This window comes from Actinia tenebrosa, unplaced genomic scaffold (assembly GCF_029948245.1).
Source record: "Actinia tenebrosa isolate PJP-AT-01 unplaced genomic scaffold, QUT_ActTen_1.0 PGA_scaffold4__44_contigs__length_22323623, whole genome shotgun sequence".
Lineage (NCBI taxonomy): Eukaryota > Metazoa > Cnidaria > Anthozoa > Actiniaria > Actiniidae > Actinia > Actinia tenebrosa.
Window position 1 is genome coordinate 17,873,526 of NW_028292581.1, and position 17,784 is coordinate 17,891,309.

General features: G+C 42.1%; 1 protein-coding gene across 1 annotated transcript; it reads right to left on the reverse strand.

Moving 5' to 3' along the window:
- Positions 1-10,214: 10,214 nt before the first annotated feature.
- LOC148907369 (uncharacterized protein KIAA1958 homolog) lies at positions 10,215-11,446 on the reverse strand. Its single transcript, XM_089037169.1, has one exon. The coding sequence runs from the start codon at positions 11,444-11,446 to the stop codon at positions 10,328-10,330; it is 1,119 nt and encodes a 372-aa protein (XP_088893295.1). The 3' UTR covers positions 10,215-10,327.
- Between the last annotated feature and the right edge of the window lie 6,338 nt (positions 11,447-17,784).

The window sequence follows — 17,784 nt, forward strand, 5'->3', positions numbered from 1 at the left end:
TAACATTCTAAGGTATCTTTTTTTTCTTAGAAGTAACATCTTTAACAATTTAACAACCTCATGCTTAACATTCTGAGGTGTCTTTTAAAAGTAGCATGCACACATCTTTAACAATTTAACAACCTCATACTTAACATTCTAAGGTGTCTTTTAAACAGCACACGCACACATCCTTAACGATTTAACAACCTCATACTTAACATTCTAAGGTGTCTTTTAAACAGCTCTACAGCGGATATCGCATAAAGTCCTTAACGCTTTCTTTTGCCCAACCGGCCATCGTCAAAAGCGCGCCAAACCTCTCCGCGCGCTTCAGACTGCACATTTCATCATACAATTCCTGCACGCGCTCCCGCAGCCGATCGATCTCCTCCCTTTGCATTTCTATGGTTTCTCTTTTATCTTTTGCGTCGCCGGCAATCCTTCTTACTGCGTCCACTGGGTCCATCGTATATATAATGGATCCGAACCATATTCCCTGCAATGCTCTGATAGTAGGACCCACCGGCTGCGGCAAAACGCAGTTCGTCGTGGAGCAGCTATTAGGACCCTTTAAATACCGTTTCGACTATATCGTGCTGCTTTGTCCCACCTACGTGAATAACCGTACCTGGGAAGGCATAGGAGTGAAAGATGACGACTTCTTCGTAGATATCTTAGATCCTAACGCGTTATCCAGCCATTTGAAGTTTTGGCATCGACAATTCCCTAAAGATACACAGACACTCCTTATATTGGACGACATTGCCTGCGGGGACGACGTAAAAAGGCGCACTTCGGAGTTGGTGAAGCTCGCCTTCAGCGGCAGACACGACAATATCAGCGTTTGGTTGCTTTCCCAGCAGCTTACCAGTGTCTCTAAGCCTTTTAGGGAAAACATAGGATCGCTTGTCGTCTTCTACACTCCGAGTCGGAGTGACCTGGAAACCATCTTAAGCGACTACGGCGGTGAGATATCCAAGGAACAGTTACACGAATACATGCGGCATTTAAAGACGCACCAACATTCCAAGATGATCTTCTCTTTGAGGTTTCCCTACACGGTTGGAATCTATGATTCCTAATGTATATGGATATTGAGCAGCTCTTAGATGAAGTCCCCACACAGTTAGACGAAAGTAACCTTAAGGAACAACTTAACATCCTGGTGTCTTCTGGGAAGTGTAAAGAAATGATAGGCAAGGAACTTACCCATGAGCAAGTTAATAAGTTGTCAGAAGAGGAAGTCAAAAAGTTCCATAAGAGGTATGAGGCTGCCCTTGCAAGTAAGACCACGGACGCCGTAGCAGACTCCGCTATCCGACTTGCGACTAAATTGCTTGGACTTGCGCTGCCCATAGACGACGTGGAGCAACTGCGGAAGGACATTAGCGAGGACTACGTTATTGCCCAAGAACTTAAGATAACCTGCGGCTGGTTGTCCTTGAAGTGCGGTAAGTTAATGGCAGTCGCCTCTGTGGCTTTGCACGTAGCTCAGCATGTCGACTTGAAGGAGGTACTGGTGTCTAGGAAGGACTTCAAGAAGGACAGAGAAGTCGAAAAGGTCTTTCAGGCAGCACTTGCTGAGGTACCTGATCAAGTCGCCTCAAGTACTTAGCCAAGTCGTCATCAAGTCATTGTCAAGTCGTCATCAAGTTACTTGTCAAGTCCTTAGATATAAATGAGTGAACCAGAGTCGAAGGCAGAGCAACCTCAGGAGGAGCAGAAGATTACCAAGGCTAAATCTCCAGGCAGAGTCGCTGCCGGAAAGAAGCTCGCAGAGATGAACAAGAAGAACAAAGCCAAAAAAGAAGAAAAGGTGGAGGACGAAAGCGAATCCTTTATTAATCCTGGGTACGTCATCGGCGCGATAGGAATTGCTATAGCAGCAGGCAGCCTTTACTTACAATGGTGGGCTACGAAGCCAAAAGTAAAGTGGGAGGCCGCAACATATCGCGCACCCGTGAAGGAGCCGCCTAGAAGCAAAATACCCGTGATGGAATAACCTTCTCGCTTTGTAATATAATGTCGACCGCGTTGTTGAAAACTGTTGAAGAAGCAGCTATTATTACTTCCATCGTTGCGGGTATTGGTTGGGTAGGTAAGAAAGTGCTCAAAGAAGGCTTTACTGAAGACCCAAGCAAGAGCTTCGCTAATTTTGCTAAAATGACCGCTGCCGTAGGCGGGGCTATCATGCTAAAGGATTACCTACGAAAGGAAAAGTACCTGCCTACGGCGTAATATATAATGGCTAGCGTGGTCGTAGGCGGAATTGTTGCAGCTTTAGCATTCACTGGAGCGAATTATGGTGGTCAGTATTTGGATAGATTAGTTAGAGGTGACAAAAGCGGAGAATTAACCGCTGAGAGGAAGAGACACGACTTAGCGCTGGAGAAATATCAGCGAGACGTTGCAGCTTGGAATGAAAAAAGACAAGCTTACAGGGATTGGTTGGACAAGAATTACCAAGACAAAATGCAGGCAGACAAGAACTTCGAAAACACAAACTACGCCTTTAAGCTTTATGCGCAAGCACACCCCGACTTTAGGTTAAGAAAGCCTCAGTTTAAGAATTACTATCAGCCTTCTAAGAAACAAAAAGACAATGAGCTGGTATTTGTTGGCATCGCAGGGCTGGCAGGAGGCGTGGCCTTGGCGTATCTAATATAATGATCGTCTTTTTGGAAAGCGACAAGAATGACTTTACCACTTATCTGAATCCTCCCATCAAAGCCCATAAGGTTCGGTTGGTTAGTTGCTCTTTGTACAATTCTTGGTATAATTTGATTGGCGGCTTTGTCGTCGTGACTTCCACCAAACCAAAAATACCAGATTCCCATTACACCCCCATAACACTGGCTAAGGAGCTAGCAAAGCATGGATATACTCTTACCACAGGATTACCCCATGAAATGAAATTCAAGAAAAATAATGGGAGCGCTAATTTGAAGGACAGTTCATTGGTAGAACTCCTGGGCCTTACTAGTACCACAATAAATAGCGGCAGTACATATGATGTGAAATGGAAAGTCGCATCCTCTTATGAAGTCTATTGCGACTTGGTCCATAGTTACAACAATGGAGAAAAGTCTTCTCTTATGTCCAAGTTTCTACCCAAAGGTAATCCATTTGACCCAGTAGAATACACTCCCATTTCTTTGAGCTATGACTTATCTCATTTGGTAGAAAGCATAAACATCACCATTAAAGTGGACGGAGAGACGGTGGATTTCAACGGACGCAATATCAATCTTGTTTTGGAATTCATATAATGGGCCGCGTAGAGGACAAACTCAAGAGGATTTACTATGGGCCTGAAGGCTATTGGAAAGGAGCGTCGGCTATTAAGAAACTCGCGACCGCGGCCAGGGTATCAGAAGAAACGGCTAAGAACTGGCTAAGAAAACAAACCCTCTGGCAGGTTTATCTTCCCGTGCCCAAGTACATTCCCAGGCCCAGCTTTACCGTAAATACCCCTAATGAAGTTCATCAGGCGGACTTGCTTTTCTTGCCGCACGATAAGGTGAGAAAAAAGACCTATAGGTACGCTTTGACCGTAGTTGATATCGCAAGCAGATACAAGGACGCCGAACCCATAACCAGCAAGGATTCTGGGGAAGTCGCAGAAGCCCTAGGTAGGATTTATAAGCGCGTTTTGAAATGGCCTAAGCTGCTGCAAGTGGATGCGGGGACGGAGTTCATGGGCGTGGTTACCAAGACCCTGAAAGACCACGACACTAAGATTAGGAGAGCCGAAGCTGAGTACCACAGGGGTCAGAGCATTGTTGAAAGATTTAATAAGACCCTGGCCGAGCGTCTCTTTGGATACCAGTATTGGAAAGAGCTGGAAGATCTCTCCAAACGCAACAGGGAATGGACACAGCGGCTCCCCCAGGTCGTCGCGGCTTTGAACAACGAGGCGGCCAGGGCTACGGGAATAAACCCAAGGATGCTATAAAAAAGAAACACGTGGAACACAAGTCCTACGTCAGAAGTTCGAGGGCGGTCGGACTGAAGGAAAAAAAGCTACCCCGCGACATAGTGGTCAGATACCTCTATCAGCCGGGGGAACTCGAAGGTGGCAGTAAGAGAGCCACGGATCCTAACTGGTCTTTGGAAACGTATGAGATTTCGAAGTCCGTCACCAAGGAAGGGCAACCCGTGTTGTATTACCTAGATGGCCCAAGTCGTGGATTTGTCAAGGAAGAGCTGCTCATAGTTCCCAAAGAATCAGAGTAGCGCAGCACCACGCGCCCGATTGCACTCTAGGCATGTCAGTCTTACGTTGCCTCTGCAATGCCCGCGCTTGTTATTTATGCGATCCACGGAGAACTGCTGATCGTCATTTGGATCAAACCTCCATACTAGAGGTATGTTACATTTGGCACACCGCGCCCCTTTCTTATAGACGTCGTCCACGCATAGGTCGAACGTCATATTTTTTTCTTCGTCGTGGCGCTTGTAGCGAAGGAGTTTCTTAGCAATGTTCTCCTTAGCTACGTCCTCTGGCGTCTCATCGTAACGCAGTTGCGGCCCCCAGCTTCTCTTCAACTGTTTGGCATATTCTACGCGGCTTACGGCGGTGTAGATAAGGTTGCTCCAACACAGCCGCTGGTCTATGATCCATAAGGTTTCTTTTATGGTAAGCCCTTGCGCGCTGTGGACTGTCATGCAATAACCCAAGCGCCAATCTGGATGGGAGGTTATCTTTTCCACCTTTTCCATGGGCACCCAGGCTTTATCGTGGGTTACAGCGTTCTGCAGTTGGATGACGGTACCAGGTACCCAGACGTCTCTTTTTTGCATGCGGGTGTCGTGGGGTTTATAACAAACAGGTACGGGATGCGTAGGGAAGCGCTCTCGGTGTATATTTAGCAAATCCTTTTGTATGCTAGACTGTGCTGCGCGTTTGCTGCTCAGCACCAGATCCTTTGGATGCCACGTGTAAAGGAAGTCTTCGTAAGACTTCGCTCGTACGCGTTTGCGCAGCGTCTTGCATTGCTCGGCGTCACTGAGGCCCCTTAATTCCGCTTTCAGGTTTCTTACTTGATCCTTACTGCGGTAGTCGGCGTTAATTTCCTCCGCATGGTCTACCATTTCTTTTAGCCATTCGTGGGGCATCTCTCCGGCTATTGGAGAAGGCTGGCAGGGATCTCCGGCGAATATTACTTGACACTTTCCACGGAGGAATTCTACGAATTCTTTGAGGATTTCCAAAGGAACGGTACAGATTTCGTCCCAAAGTATCACCGGAGGTATGTCGCGGATGGCTTCAGGTACCCACTTTTGGCCATTCCAGCGAAAGAAGCTGTGGTAGGTTTGTGCGTCGTAACCCATTTCGCATAGTTCCCTTTCCAAACGGTGCGTTGGCGTTAGCACTTTTAAGGCCGGAAAGAGTTCTAACACACGCGTAGTCTTACCGCTGCCTCCCGTACCGTAAAGGTAAGAGAAGCGTTGGTAGGAAATGGGGTCCTTTACGGTTGGCATGGGCCTCATTGTGGGCATTACGACGCCCCAAGTATTTTCTCCGTGATATTCTACACGTTCTCTCCATGCTTTTATCTCCTCATCTTTAACGCGCCATTGACCACTTTCCGCCAACTCATCTTCGGTATAGAATTCTTTCATCTTCTCTAACACTTCAGGCTTTACGTACAAGGAATCCGTGGCTACGCGTGGAATGTCCTCTTTGTCGAACCGCAAGAGCATTGCAAGTAGGTTAATATGCGCATATGCTAACATACTCGCACGCAGATGATAATATTGCGGTCGATGGTCCTGGTAATAACACAAAGCATTCCATTTGTGTAGTTTATCATCTACGAGGTAATCCCATTTCTCCACGGATACCATTGTTCCTTCATCATGCGCGCGCTTGATGAGGAAGCTTAGCTCACCTTCGTCCGTTATTAGGCGCCGCTGCATATGTTTTTCGCCTTCTTTTGCGCCCTGCGTGAATTTACCTATGACCAGACGCGCTGTGGGGTTATGCTCCGGTAACCATTGCGTGAAGGCGCTGTGACAAAGTATGGCTTCATGCGCTGTGTATTTTAAAAGTTTGCGCTCTTCGAAGAACTTCAATAGGGGTATGGGTATCCATTATTTCTCCTGCAGGTGCTTCCCGTACCACGCATAGATTATTGGATGTAAGTCTTTTGTAAATTTCCAGCTGGTTAACCGTACGAACCCCGTTGCTGGGGCGTCGTAGTGACCATCCAACGCAACACGAAAGAACTGTGAATCTGGATGTCCGTAACGGTCGTAATATTCCTTACAATCTCCTAGGCCTTTAAAACTTGCAGGGTAACAGTGTTTCATATCCAGCGACATGTATTCGTCTTCGTCGTATTCCATGTTCCAAAGACCACCGTGACCATGCTCTACGCAAGCTTTAGCTATATCTTTGAACTCCTCCGGTGTGGATTTCCACCCGTTTCTCTTTTTGGCCGCTAAGAAGTCCAAACTACGAGAACTGAGGACCTCGTCTGAGAAGTCCTCACCAAGGGATTCACATGCACTTTGTATGCGCAGGTGTTCCATTTCCGGTCGGTATAAAGTACCATCTTGCGTCATAAATTGACACCCCTCCGCATCCATTAACCAAATAGAATTCTCATGAACTAATTCTGTCAATGGTGACTTCTTGTAAACGCGCGTCTCCTTCTTCTTAGGGAACCTTAACTCCCTCCACGCATGTGCGTTGTGCTGGTAAATTACGATAGGAGCACCCCGGCCCCCATACTTGTGCGTCCCAGAGTAGATAAAACCGTCGGTGATATCCTTGACGTGTATGCGCCTTTCTAACGCGGTTTCCAACTTCTTGATGTTTTCGATGGTTCCTCCGGTTTTGCGAGTAGCATGCTCCCATTTCCTGATGGCTTCTCTTCTCTTTAAGGTTAATTTACCACCGCGGGAGGAATCTTCGAAGAACTCTCTAACCAGCTTCCCTACGCAGTTACCTGGATGGCGCATTGGTTTTAACTTTTTAACATCCGGCGTCTTTATCTTGTACGCACCGTAAATAACCACGGTAACCGGGTAAGCAACTTCGTAGAAGAGCATGTCTATTCCCTCAAGTGCTCCCGGTCGCGTGTCCTTGTTTAAAACAAACAGGTCCTTCCTGCCAGACGCCCGTATTGGATTCCTGCCCTTTTCTATTATCCATTCGCCGTCTAAGTACTTTATAAACGTCAACTCCAAACGGTAGTCGCCTTCGGGCATCAAATTGATTATCCTTTCTGCTCTTTCCTCGTCCATCGTCTCGTCTGTATCTCCCTCCATAAATGTCGTGAAGGCAAAGTCGGCGTCTAAGCGGTCCAGCACCTGAGTTCTGAGCTTGCGCACAGTTTTATTTCTAATGCTTTTGATGGTATCCATCTATATATAAAGGATATTTTAACCTCCGTTTGCGGTACCCAACACAGCAGCAGTAAGGACACACCGCGGGAAATCCCGTAAATCTGCTGTACCCGCGTTCGGAATTCCGCGGGTTAAACCCGCAAATATACGGCATCGATCGCGAGTCCCCCTTACTGCTGCTCAATTTCATATTTTAGGTAAAAGCCTGTGAGTATTTTCCTCTTACCATTGACATGGTGTCTTTGTAGTAATCGGGCCAGTAGTAACGATCGCGGATTTTCTTTGCTGTATTATCTCGCCCTACATGGCCTCCGAAATCAGATGAATGGCACTCCTCAAAGACCCTTTGCTTTTCTTCATGTCCTCTGATTACCATTCTTTTCCCCCCTGATTTTTCTACGTACCATAGTACGCGATGCTGGTGAGTTTGTTCGTGCCCACCTTTTTCGATCGAGAACTTCTTGCACATTCTCCGTAAAACATATTTTTCTTTTTTCGAAAAATCAGGAGGATATTCCTTTCGGGATAAATAGTTAACAATATTATCATACTGTGAAACTTCCATGACTTTTTGAATTCGTTAGTTGAATTCAAAAAATCAAAAAAAAGTTGAAGAAAATTCTAAGATTTAGCCGGTTTGTAGAGGTACCGAAACATGGAAAGCAACAAAACAAAATTCCCGCGAAAGTCATTTAAACAGAGCATTCTTGACCTGGGGGGGTTGAATCGTGTCAAAAGACGTTTCATAGGGAGGGGAGGGGGAACACAAAACACTAGTGCCCAGTGTTCGGGGGAACACATAACTCGGGGGAACACAAATCCCTGTGACAGCGTAGCACCGAACCTATTTAGTATAGGTTCAGTGGAAGGTCGACTAAGGGACTACGTGGCGGCAAACTTCGAACCAATGTTGATCTTAATTCACTCACCCATTGTTATTTTAATTTTAATTGGACATGAAAATGTATGGGGGAACGCACGGACATTTGTTTGTCTTTTCCCTTGCGGGAACCTGTTTTTCATTCTTTTTTATTTTTTTATTTTTTATTTCTCTCTCGCAGCATTCACAATACGCAACGCTTTTGCCCGCCGTCCAGCAGCCCGGCTCATCTTCGTTGCTCTCGAATACAACATTTTTATTTCAGGTCGGCATCTCACAAACCAGGCAAACATATTTTGTTTGGTCAAAACAAAACTACAAGACTCAAGAGTCTCGTCTCGCGACAAGGATTTTCTAAACGCGGACATGTTCAGTTTGAGTAGTTTTGAATTGATTTTCGTATGCTCGCCAGGGGGGAGAATGAGTGTTTGGGAGGTGAGGGAGTGGATGTTTTCACGGCTTTGGTGTAAGTCATGCGACTTGCTTGTTTGATTTGTTATTTAGCATAATTTATGAATTTAGTTCGGCACGTGTTTAAAACGGCGTTTGCCGCAAAGTTGCTCCAGAGTCGTAATGTCCGACTTGGCTTGTCGAACTTATGCTGGAGGAAAAATGGGCTGGAGGAAAAATCGAAACAAACCTTGGAAAAATTCACAACCCCCCCACCCAATTCTATCTAAAAAAAATCTGATCTTTTAGAAAAATACCCCCCACCCCACCCCACCCCATAAAATGTACTTGAATTGCGACTATTAGTTAATAACTCTGATGTTAAACGACGATAAGACTGAATTTCTTTTACTAGGTACTAGGCAACAACTAGCTAAGGTAGATATTGATAGTATACTTGTTGGTAACTCATATATCGAAGCAAAACCAGTAGTAAGGAATTTAGGGGCCTGGTTTGATAGCACTTTCAACATGAATACTCATATCAGTAAAGTTTCTGGTGCGGCTTTCTACCATCTGCATAATATCAACCGCATAAGTAAGTTTTTAAGTCCAGAGGACACAAAAGCTTTGGTGCATGCATTTGTAACATCACGCGTTGATTACTGTAACAGTTTGTTATATGGTTTACCCTGCAAAGCATTTGCATAAATTGCAACGAGTTTTGAATACTGCGGCAAGGTTGGTATGCTGCGCCCCGCGGTTTTGTCATATCTCGCCTCTGATGCGCGAGCTGCATTGGCTATCAGTTAGGTACCGTATACACTTTAAGATACTGCTATTCGCATTTAAGGCCATTCATGGTCTCGCGCCACCGTACATAAAAGAATTGATTTCAATCAAGAGTCAAGGCAACTACAATCTGCGTTCACCTACAGGAATATTGCTAGCTTATCCTAGTTTTCGCACACGGGCCACCTTAGGGGATAGAGCGTTTGTTGCAGCTGCGCCTGCACTTTGGAATGACCTTCCATTTGAATTGCGCGCAATAACTGATATTAACACATTTAAGCGTCATTTGAAAACCTTGCTTTTTAGCCTGGCATACAATTAGGTGATTTGAAATATATTATGTAATCCAGAGAGCATCCACAAAGTTGGGACATGATATTATTTTATGTATATAGTTATATTTTTATGATTTTTATTGGTATTTTGTTTAGATTAGTTCCTAATATTATTATATTTAAGTAATAGAAAATTTTTCCCGTGTTTACATAGCCTGATGCAAACACGAGGGGAGGTTGGGAGAATTCGAGACGGTTATGCAAACCCGAGACGTAGTCGAGGGTTTGCATAACACGTCGAGAATTCTCCCAACCTTCCCGAGTGTTTGCATCAGGCTATGTAAACACAGGGGGAAAATTTTCTATTGCTTTTATAAAATAACTTTAAAGATAAAATAGCACGAAACAAAGGTAGATCAAATCATTTATTTCGCGATCAAAATGCAAATTCTTAATACATCATCATATTTCTTAACTAGCCAATCACAAAGCGGGATTGAAATGTCAAATTTTTTCTCTGTTGAGCGGCGAAGTTGCACGCGGAGAAGTAGAAAATCGTCGAAAGTTGGCTTGAATTATGAGCTAAATTACACAAAATATCGACAGAAATGTTTTCAAACTAGTAAGAGACGTAAACTTCGTCAAATGTAAGTCAATCCCTTGCTTGATCGCGGCCAAATTGTACATGGACGTGGCTAATCTGTGCCCCGGCGAACATTCCAGCGAAGGAGAAGCTTTCGTCGTGCCTGCTATAGATGTTTTGGTTAGAGGCTATGCATGGATTCTGGCGTGAAACCATTTGCTGGTTTGGAGGCATCAGCTGGCCTGGAATCAACTGCTGGTTGGAGCTTGAGTTTAGTGCAGATGACAAGACATTGCTGCATAGTTGTAGCTGTCGTGACGATGGCCGTGCGTTGTAACTACGTAGGGAATTTTCATTCCTATGGCCAGATAAAGACATAATATGTCGGTTTGACAGGCCAGCATTGGACCACAGTGTGATAGCAGTGGCCCTCACACAGTGGTTAGTGTAGATCTGTGACAAGTTTGCGGCTCTGCTGAGGTCTTTCATCATCTCTCCGAGCTTGTTTACACCAAGGCATCGTCGCTCAAACCAAACTTTCTCTTGCTCGCCATTCCAAAAACGCTTCGGGAACTGAAAGAATGCTTCACATTCGGGATTTAATTTCTCCACATACAGGCAGAGAGCATGATATCCATCGTTTGGATGGTCGGTTTGGTAGATTCTTCCAAGCTTTTCAAAGCTTGCAGATCTGTCATCTAGCCCTCCCTGTCGTGTTTTTGTCGCTTCATCGTGCGTCATCGTAGCGTATGGCCGTGAATTTTCATCACGAAGAAAAGCAAAACTGGACTTTTTTATATTTCTCTGCCCCTCTCGACCACGGCGACAGAAGTACAGCGTAATATGGAACCATACGTTGAATAGGAGGCCCTGAGGTGTTGTTGGACTTATAGCTTGGCTCTCTTTTAGACGGCGAAGGTCTTCTGGCTCAATGGCAGGTTTGTGTTGAACATTTGACTCGCCTTTCTTCTTCATGCTTTTAAGTTTAGCATCGAGGATTTGGTTTGACTGCTTGAAGGCAGGATCAGTGGCAATATGAAAGCTTTTTTTATGGGGAGGGTTGTTGAGATAGCGCTCTATGCCATTCCTGAATCCGAGCAGGGTACTTTTGCTATAGTTTCCTCCGTCCTTATTTCTAGCTTCGGCGTAGAAACTTTTTAGGTTGTCGTTGAGCTCCTCTTTGCTCATGATTGCTATTTCTTCTTCAATTCCTTTTGAGGAAGCCCACTCTGAATTAAGAGTATAAACAAATTGCACGTTTTATTGACTGAAAGGTTTTTTGTTTTTTTGTTATTGTAAATATTTGATTTGCACTTGTGAATTCACAACAAGTCACCCACGGCGTAACATGTTAATCAAAATTGCAAACTTTGTGACATTCTCCATAAAATAGCCGGTTTTTATAAATTAAAAAACATTAAAAACGTTATTCTGAATGAAACCAATACCTTTAAATACCGATACCGCGTATGCTGTGGCATATTTTGTTGATTTTGCTTGGCTTTCATCAACTAGGTTGTCAAGGTCTTTCTCGCTGTAAACGGCGAAGCGTGATTTTTTTCGCTCTGGTTCTTTGACTTCATCAATATCAACAGAGAAATTCGGAATCTGTTCTTCCATTCTTAGCTATCAAATGTAGTTTTACAATCAAATGCTAGTATTAAATATCAAAATTTTCAGTGTTTTCAAAAAGTGCCGGGAAACACAAAGATTGTGACGTCAAAACCATGTTTACATACTCTCATGCAAACATACCTCTCGACCAATGATAGCGCGCGTACTATATCAGTTATTTTATATATGTATGTATATATATGAGTGTGTGTGTATATGTGTATATATATATATATATATTATTATATATAATTCGATTGTGATTACAATATTTATTTATATTATAATTTTAGTGAATTAGATTAGATTTATTTTATATCATATATATTGTAATGCGCTGCTGATAATTTTATTGAAGCAGCGCAATATAAGTCAATAAATTATTATTATTAAATTATTAACTTTTTCATTTTTTATTTATTTTACGGATTAAGTACCATCGCTCTAGTATTTAAACAATAGGAAATATTTTTTACTAGTTGTATTATATTGCACACATTTAGTGCTTGCACTCAATAAACGAACGTCAATTGTTTTGACATTATAGTATCACTAAACTACTACTACTAGCATGCTATATAATTTTTTTTTTTCTTTTTAGTAACTTTGGTGAGCTGGTTGTTACTACTTTTATGTAAATGCAATAAACTGTTGGTGAAATTTTCCGACATACCTTAATTATTTGTTTCAACCTCCCTCCCCTTCAAGTCAGCAAATACTAATAAAGCCCCCCTTCTTTGTGTGATTTTTTTCAAAGCCCCCTACTTTTCCTCCAGCCCCACCCCCAAGGCATAATTTATAATAATGAACAGTCCCTTAGAACGTTGTGAGGAAAGCCAATAATTATCGATATTTGAAATATCGTTTTTTTATTGTTATCGATTTTATATCGATTCTAAACGTTTTCGTTTAGTTGCATTTGCATTACAGGAATAAACAAATAGGAGGGTAATTTTATTTTTCCCGGTTCGGTATTCTAAGAAATCGTGCGTTGCGATTGGCTGTGAGAGCAGGCGAAATTTTCTCAATATCTGCCCGCCGTTGCGGTCCATATCCGGGGACCGCTAAATTACATGTTGCCCTCTATCTTGAAAACGGACCTCGGCTAAACGGCCTCCGACCGTACATCCAAATACTGTATCTAGCATTAATTCTCACAATGTACAATATGATTATATTTCACCGAAAACATCGTATTTAACCATTATCAAAACGCCCTCCACCCCTGAAGAATTCCATCACACAAACACGCCCTCCACCCTTGAAGAATTTCATCACACAAACACTCCCCCTCCATCCCTGAAAAATTCCATCACACAAACATCCCCCTCCATCCCTGAAAAATTCCATCACACAAACAAGCCCTCCACCCCTGAAGAATTCCATCACACAAACAAGCCCTCCCCCCTGAAGAATTCCATCACACAAACAAGCCCTCCATCCCTGAAGAATTCCATCACACAAACACGCCCTCCACCCCTGAAGAATTCCATCACACAAACACGCCCTCCACCCCTGAAGAATTCCATCACACAAACAAGCCCTCCACCCCTGAAGAATTCCATCACACAAACACGCCCTCCACCCCTGAAGAATTCCATCACACAAACACGCCCTCCACCCCTGAAGAATTCCATCATACAAACACTCTACCTCTGAAGAATTCCATCATACAAACACCCCCTCCACCCCTGAAGAATTCCATCACACAAACACCCCCTCCACCCCTGAAGAATTTCATCACACAAACACCCCCTCCATCCCTGAAGAATTCCATCACACAAACACGCCCTCCACCCCTGAAGAATTCCATCACACAAACACGGCCTCCACCCCTGAAGAATTCCATCACACAAACACCCTCATCCACCCCTGAAGAATTCCATCACACAAACACCCCCTCCACCCCTGAACCATCACATAAACACCCCCCTCCACCCCTGAAGAATTCCATCACACAAACACCCCCTCCACCCCTGAACCATCACATAAACACCCCCCTCCACCCCTGAAGAATTCCATCACACAAACACCCCCCTCCATCCCTGAAAAATTCCATCACACAAACACCCCCATCCACCCCTGAAGAGTTTCAAGTTCCTTAACGAGGGACAATTCAATTGTTGAGAAACGTTGTGAGTATGGATTGTTATCGATTGATCGTAACAACTCATATCAATTAACGATTGATATCGATTTTAATCGATTGCACAGTGCTTCGTTGAATAATGAACAGTATACGTAATAAGTGTATGATTAACAAAATGATTGACATTTCCATTAAGTAGCATTGATTACATAAGGACTAGAGATCACTTTTCAATAGTAGATTGTGAAACATGTTGCTATCCTGTACGCTACCCTGTATGTTAACCTGTCCGCAGTGAAGTAAGTAAATTCAAGTTAGGATCGACCACAGAAGCAAGTGTATTTTCATTTGTCAATTACTTTTATTTGTCAATGAATTTTACCCCCCCCCCCCCCCCCCCCCCCGTTGAGGACCAAGGAATTCTTTAGGGGTATGGCTGGGTCTATTAAAGAATTCTTTAGGGGTAAGAAGGGGCATTAGAAGGAATTCTTTAGGGATACATTAAATATATTTGAAAGAATTTTTCATGGGTGGCGACTACAATTTCAAAGAATTCTTTAGGGGGTAAGGGAGGGGGGTGGTTGTGAAGTTTTGGATCATCAATAATCAATAATGTTGGGACAGCCTTGAAAAACGGAGAATCTTTATCAATTATGTACAAGTCAGTAAATAACTTAATTTATCCATCTCTTCCAAGCTCTGTGCAATTTTCAATTTTCACATTCCAAAACTAGAGCAAATCAGCCTTTCAAATTTAGACATATTTATGTATTTATGCCCATATGAACGCCTATAAGTTTTCTTTGTTCCCTATGGAACAGTCTACCAGCTGGCTGAAACTCTACTTGCTAAATCATTGGAATTTTGTCAGTTAAATTAATTAAATAATTTATTATTTACTCAATTCTTTGTTTGATATCAATTGTTAATGTAAGTATTTAATTTAAATAATAATATGTATTACGTAGCCATAGCTATTTTTCAGCTTAATTTAGTTATTCCCTCTATCTTGTATTAGCTGACTTTTAGCATCCTGTACAGTGAAATCACTAATAGGATTAATAAATATGTATGTATGTATGTGTGTGTGTGTGTGTGTATGTATGTATGTATGTATGTGTGTGTGTGTTTGTGCGCGTGTATGTGTGTGTGTGTATGTAAGTAAGTATGTGTAATGAATTTTAAAAAATTTGTAAATAATTGGTATTTGTCATATCTAAAATATTGTGAATAAAAATTTGGATTGCTGCTTTGACTGGAAGCCATTCCTTTGTTACAACCACCAGAATTGAAATAGAATTTTTAGGAGCCCAGAGTATTTTATTACAGAAATAATTTTTTGGATTTATTTTATTTCTTAGTGCTAATTGAGTTAAATCATGCATTTTGGGACTTGTTATATACCCATAAATGGATTGGGCTTACAATGCAATGCTTTAAACAACACAAAAAGCGACACACCTTATTTTTAGTCTTTAGAGTAATAGCTAATAAAATACATAGCTGTTTTACAGTCTGCCAACTCAGACATTCTAACAGCTTGCTATGAAATGGTTTTTTCGCTATCGTCGATAGACTTCAGCGAAAAAACGCATTTCACAACCGAAGCCGTTGGAATATCTGAGTTCGCAAAATACTTTAAAAGCTTATTATGACCTACTAATAACATAAGCCCTAACATATCAGACATGACTGAGTTTCCAAGGCATGTATTTGATTTCATAGAACGAATATAGCTAAACAAATTACAGCGATATTAAGCCGTAGAAAGCTCTCTAGAGAGTCGGCATTTATTCCAGAGTTTGGTTTCCACATAGTCAACTATAAATCCATGTTTGAGGCAAACGCTAACTAAGAACGTTAAGACACTTTGCTTTTCTTTTTCTTCGGTAACTAGAACTATTAAAGTAGCAATTCGATTCATTTTTAATTCTTAATTTCATAACTGCCGTGATAGAGTGCACGCACCAAACCTGTGAATCATATTAGTGCTAATTAGCTGTAAAGTTGTGTATAATTTAAGTTACTTTCTATTTCAGTTCAGTGTTTATTAAAAAAAAAACAGTCTAACAACTTCATATGACTGGCTAGTTATCGTTTTCTGAGGAGTCTGAAAGCTCATCAACATCTTTAACTTCACTGGCTAGGAAGTCTAGGTCATCTTGATCTATGTTTTGGGCATCACTGGTTACAGCGTCTGTGTTACTGCCCGAGTTGGAAGCAGACGAAGCACATGAATGTGCTGTTGACTCGAGTGACTTCTGAAGATTTGCTTGAGCCTTTTTTAAGCTAGAAAAATACCCATCAAACTTTCTTTCCAGCACCTCCCTCTTTGTCTCGTTTCTTTTAATTTCACGACTAAAGTTTGCATATCCTGTTTCCACTTCAAAATGGCACTTCTCTAGGATATCTAAATTCTTGCCTATTGTTCTCTCACTTTCAGTGCTGGTTTTCCCCGCATTATTGTCATAATCCTTTATGTGCAACTCTCTCACTTTCAATTTCAAAAGTTCAGTCTTTTTCATTATCCACGCGGACTCTATAACACCCTGGAGTGCTTGAAAACCTCATGTGTCGAGGGTCTTATCTTCCATGATTTTCTTTAGCATGCTGTTGTGGAAGCGCATTCTTTCTTTAGATAAAGCTGCAGATATCTCATCTTCGCTGAAAGGGCTGATCGAATGGACCTTGCGATCAAATTGTTTTGGAGGCGGTTCCTCGGATTGCATCCAAAACGTGGATGTTTTTGCCGTGGGTTCGAATTTATTGTCACGGAAAAACCCTGAAGCTGGCTTTTGGATGCTTATTTTTATTTCCATAAAGCCACCTTTAGATTTTGAGCAGCAATCTCCTACTTTATATTTTGATTCTTGCTTCGTTGTCAGAGGAATGTCCAAGACAAGAAAAACATATCGCTGAGATGATAATTCAGGCAATTCAGTGCAAAGCCTCTTTCGAACGGACTCCAAAGTGTCCTTCCCCAACACATTTGGAATAGTAGCCTGCAGCTTTCCTTTCCCATCTACTAACTTTAAGTTGTTCTCCATTTTGCAATGCTATTTTTGCGCTTTAAGCTGAGTGTATTTTTTAGTTTGAACGACTATATCAATTGAATATATTGACTTCCACATTTGTAATATACAAGTGAGTTGTTCATTTCATGTTTCGAAATTGTCTATGACTCGAGTTCGAGTTTGAGACCGAGTTCAAGTTAAGTACCAGTTTACTTCGCTCGTTTTTGTGATCTTGCGACCGTTACCGCTGAGAATCATGTTTCTAGTTCATTTGATTTGCCTGTGGACTTTTTTCTATGAAATACTTTCACTGTTTCGCGATTCTCCTATAAAGTTAGATCGAGAGAGAGAGCCGTTAATAACTATATAACAGGGTGATTGTCGTCTGAGCGTTTGATTGACGGCGAAAATAGCACTTTTTTGGTATCCACGTCTTTTTTCTGAATGCAGTGGTTCTCTGAAAGAAAAATGTCTCTTCTCTTATGCAACTTTTATGACATAAAATTAATCCCTGACGATGTAGTACAAGGATAAGGGAAATTTCAAGCTATATATCTTGCACTTTCGGTTACAGTTGACTGAAAAATGTCGTATATATATTTTTCTTTCAAACTTACGCTTCGAAGAAAATTCGATTTTATTGAAGCTCTCAAATTGTTTGAATGATAACTAAATCGTAGAAGCAGTTAATTTTCTATTGACGATTTGTGTTTCTAATTAGAATGATAAGTTTTAGCCCAGAACATTTTAAAAACAGTCATAACTTCAGTCATTCATGTTTCAAATAAGCGCTCAATATTCGGTTTTTG

Bases quoted from the DNA above. Each gene is read 5' to 3' on its own strand.
- LOC148907369 (XM_089037169.1), bottom strand. From the start codon at position 11,446: ATGAGCAAAGAGGAGCTCAACGACAACCTAAAAAGTTTCTACGCCGAA.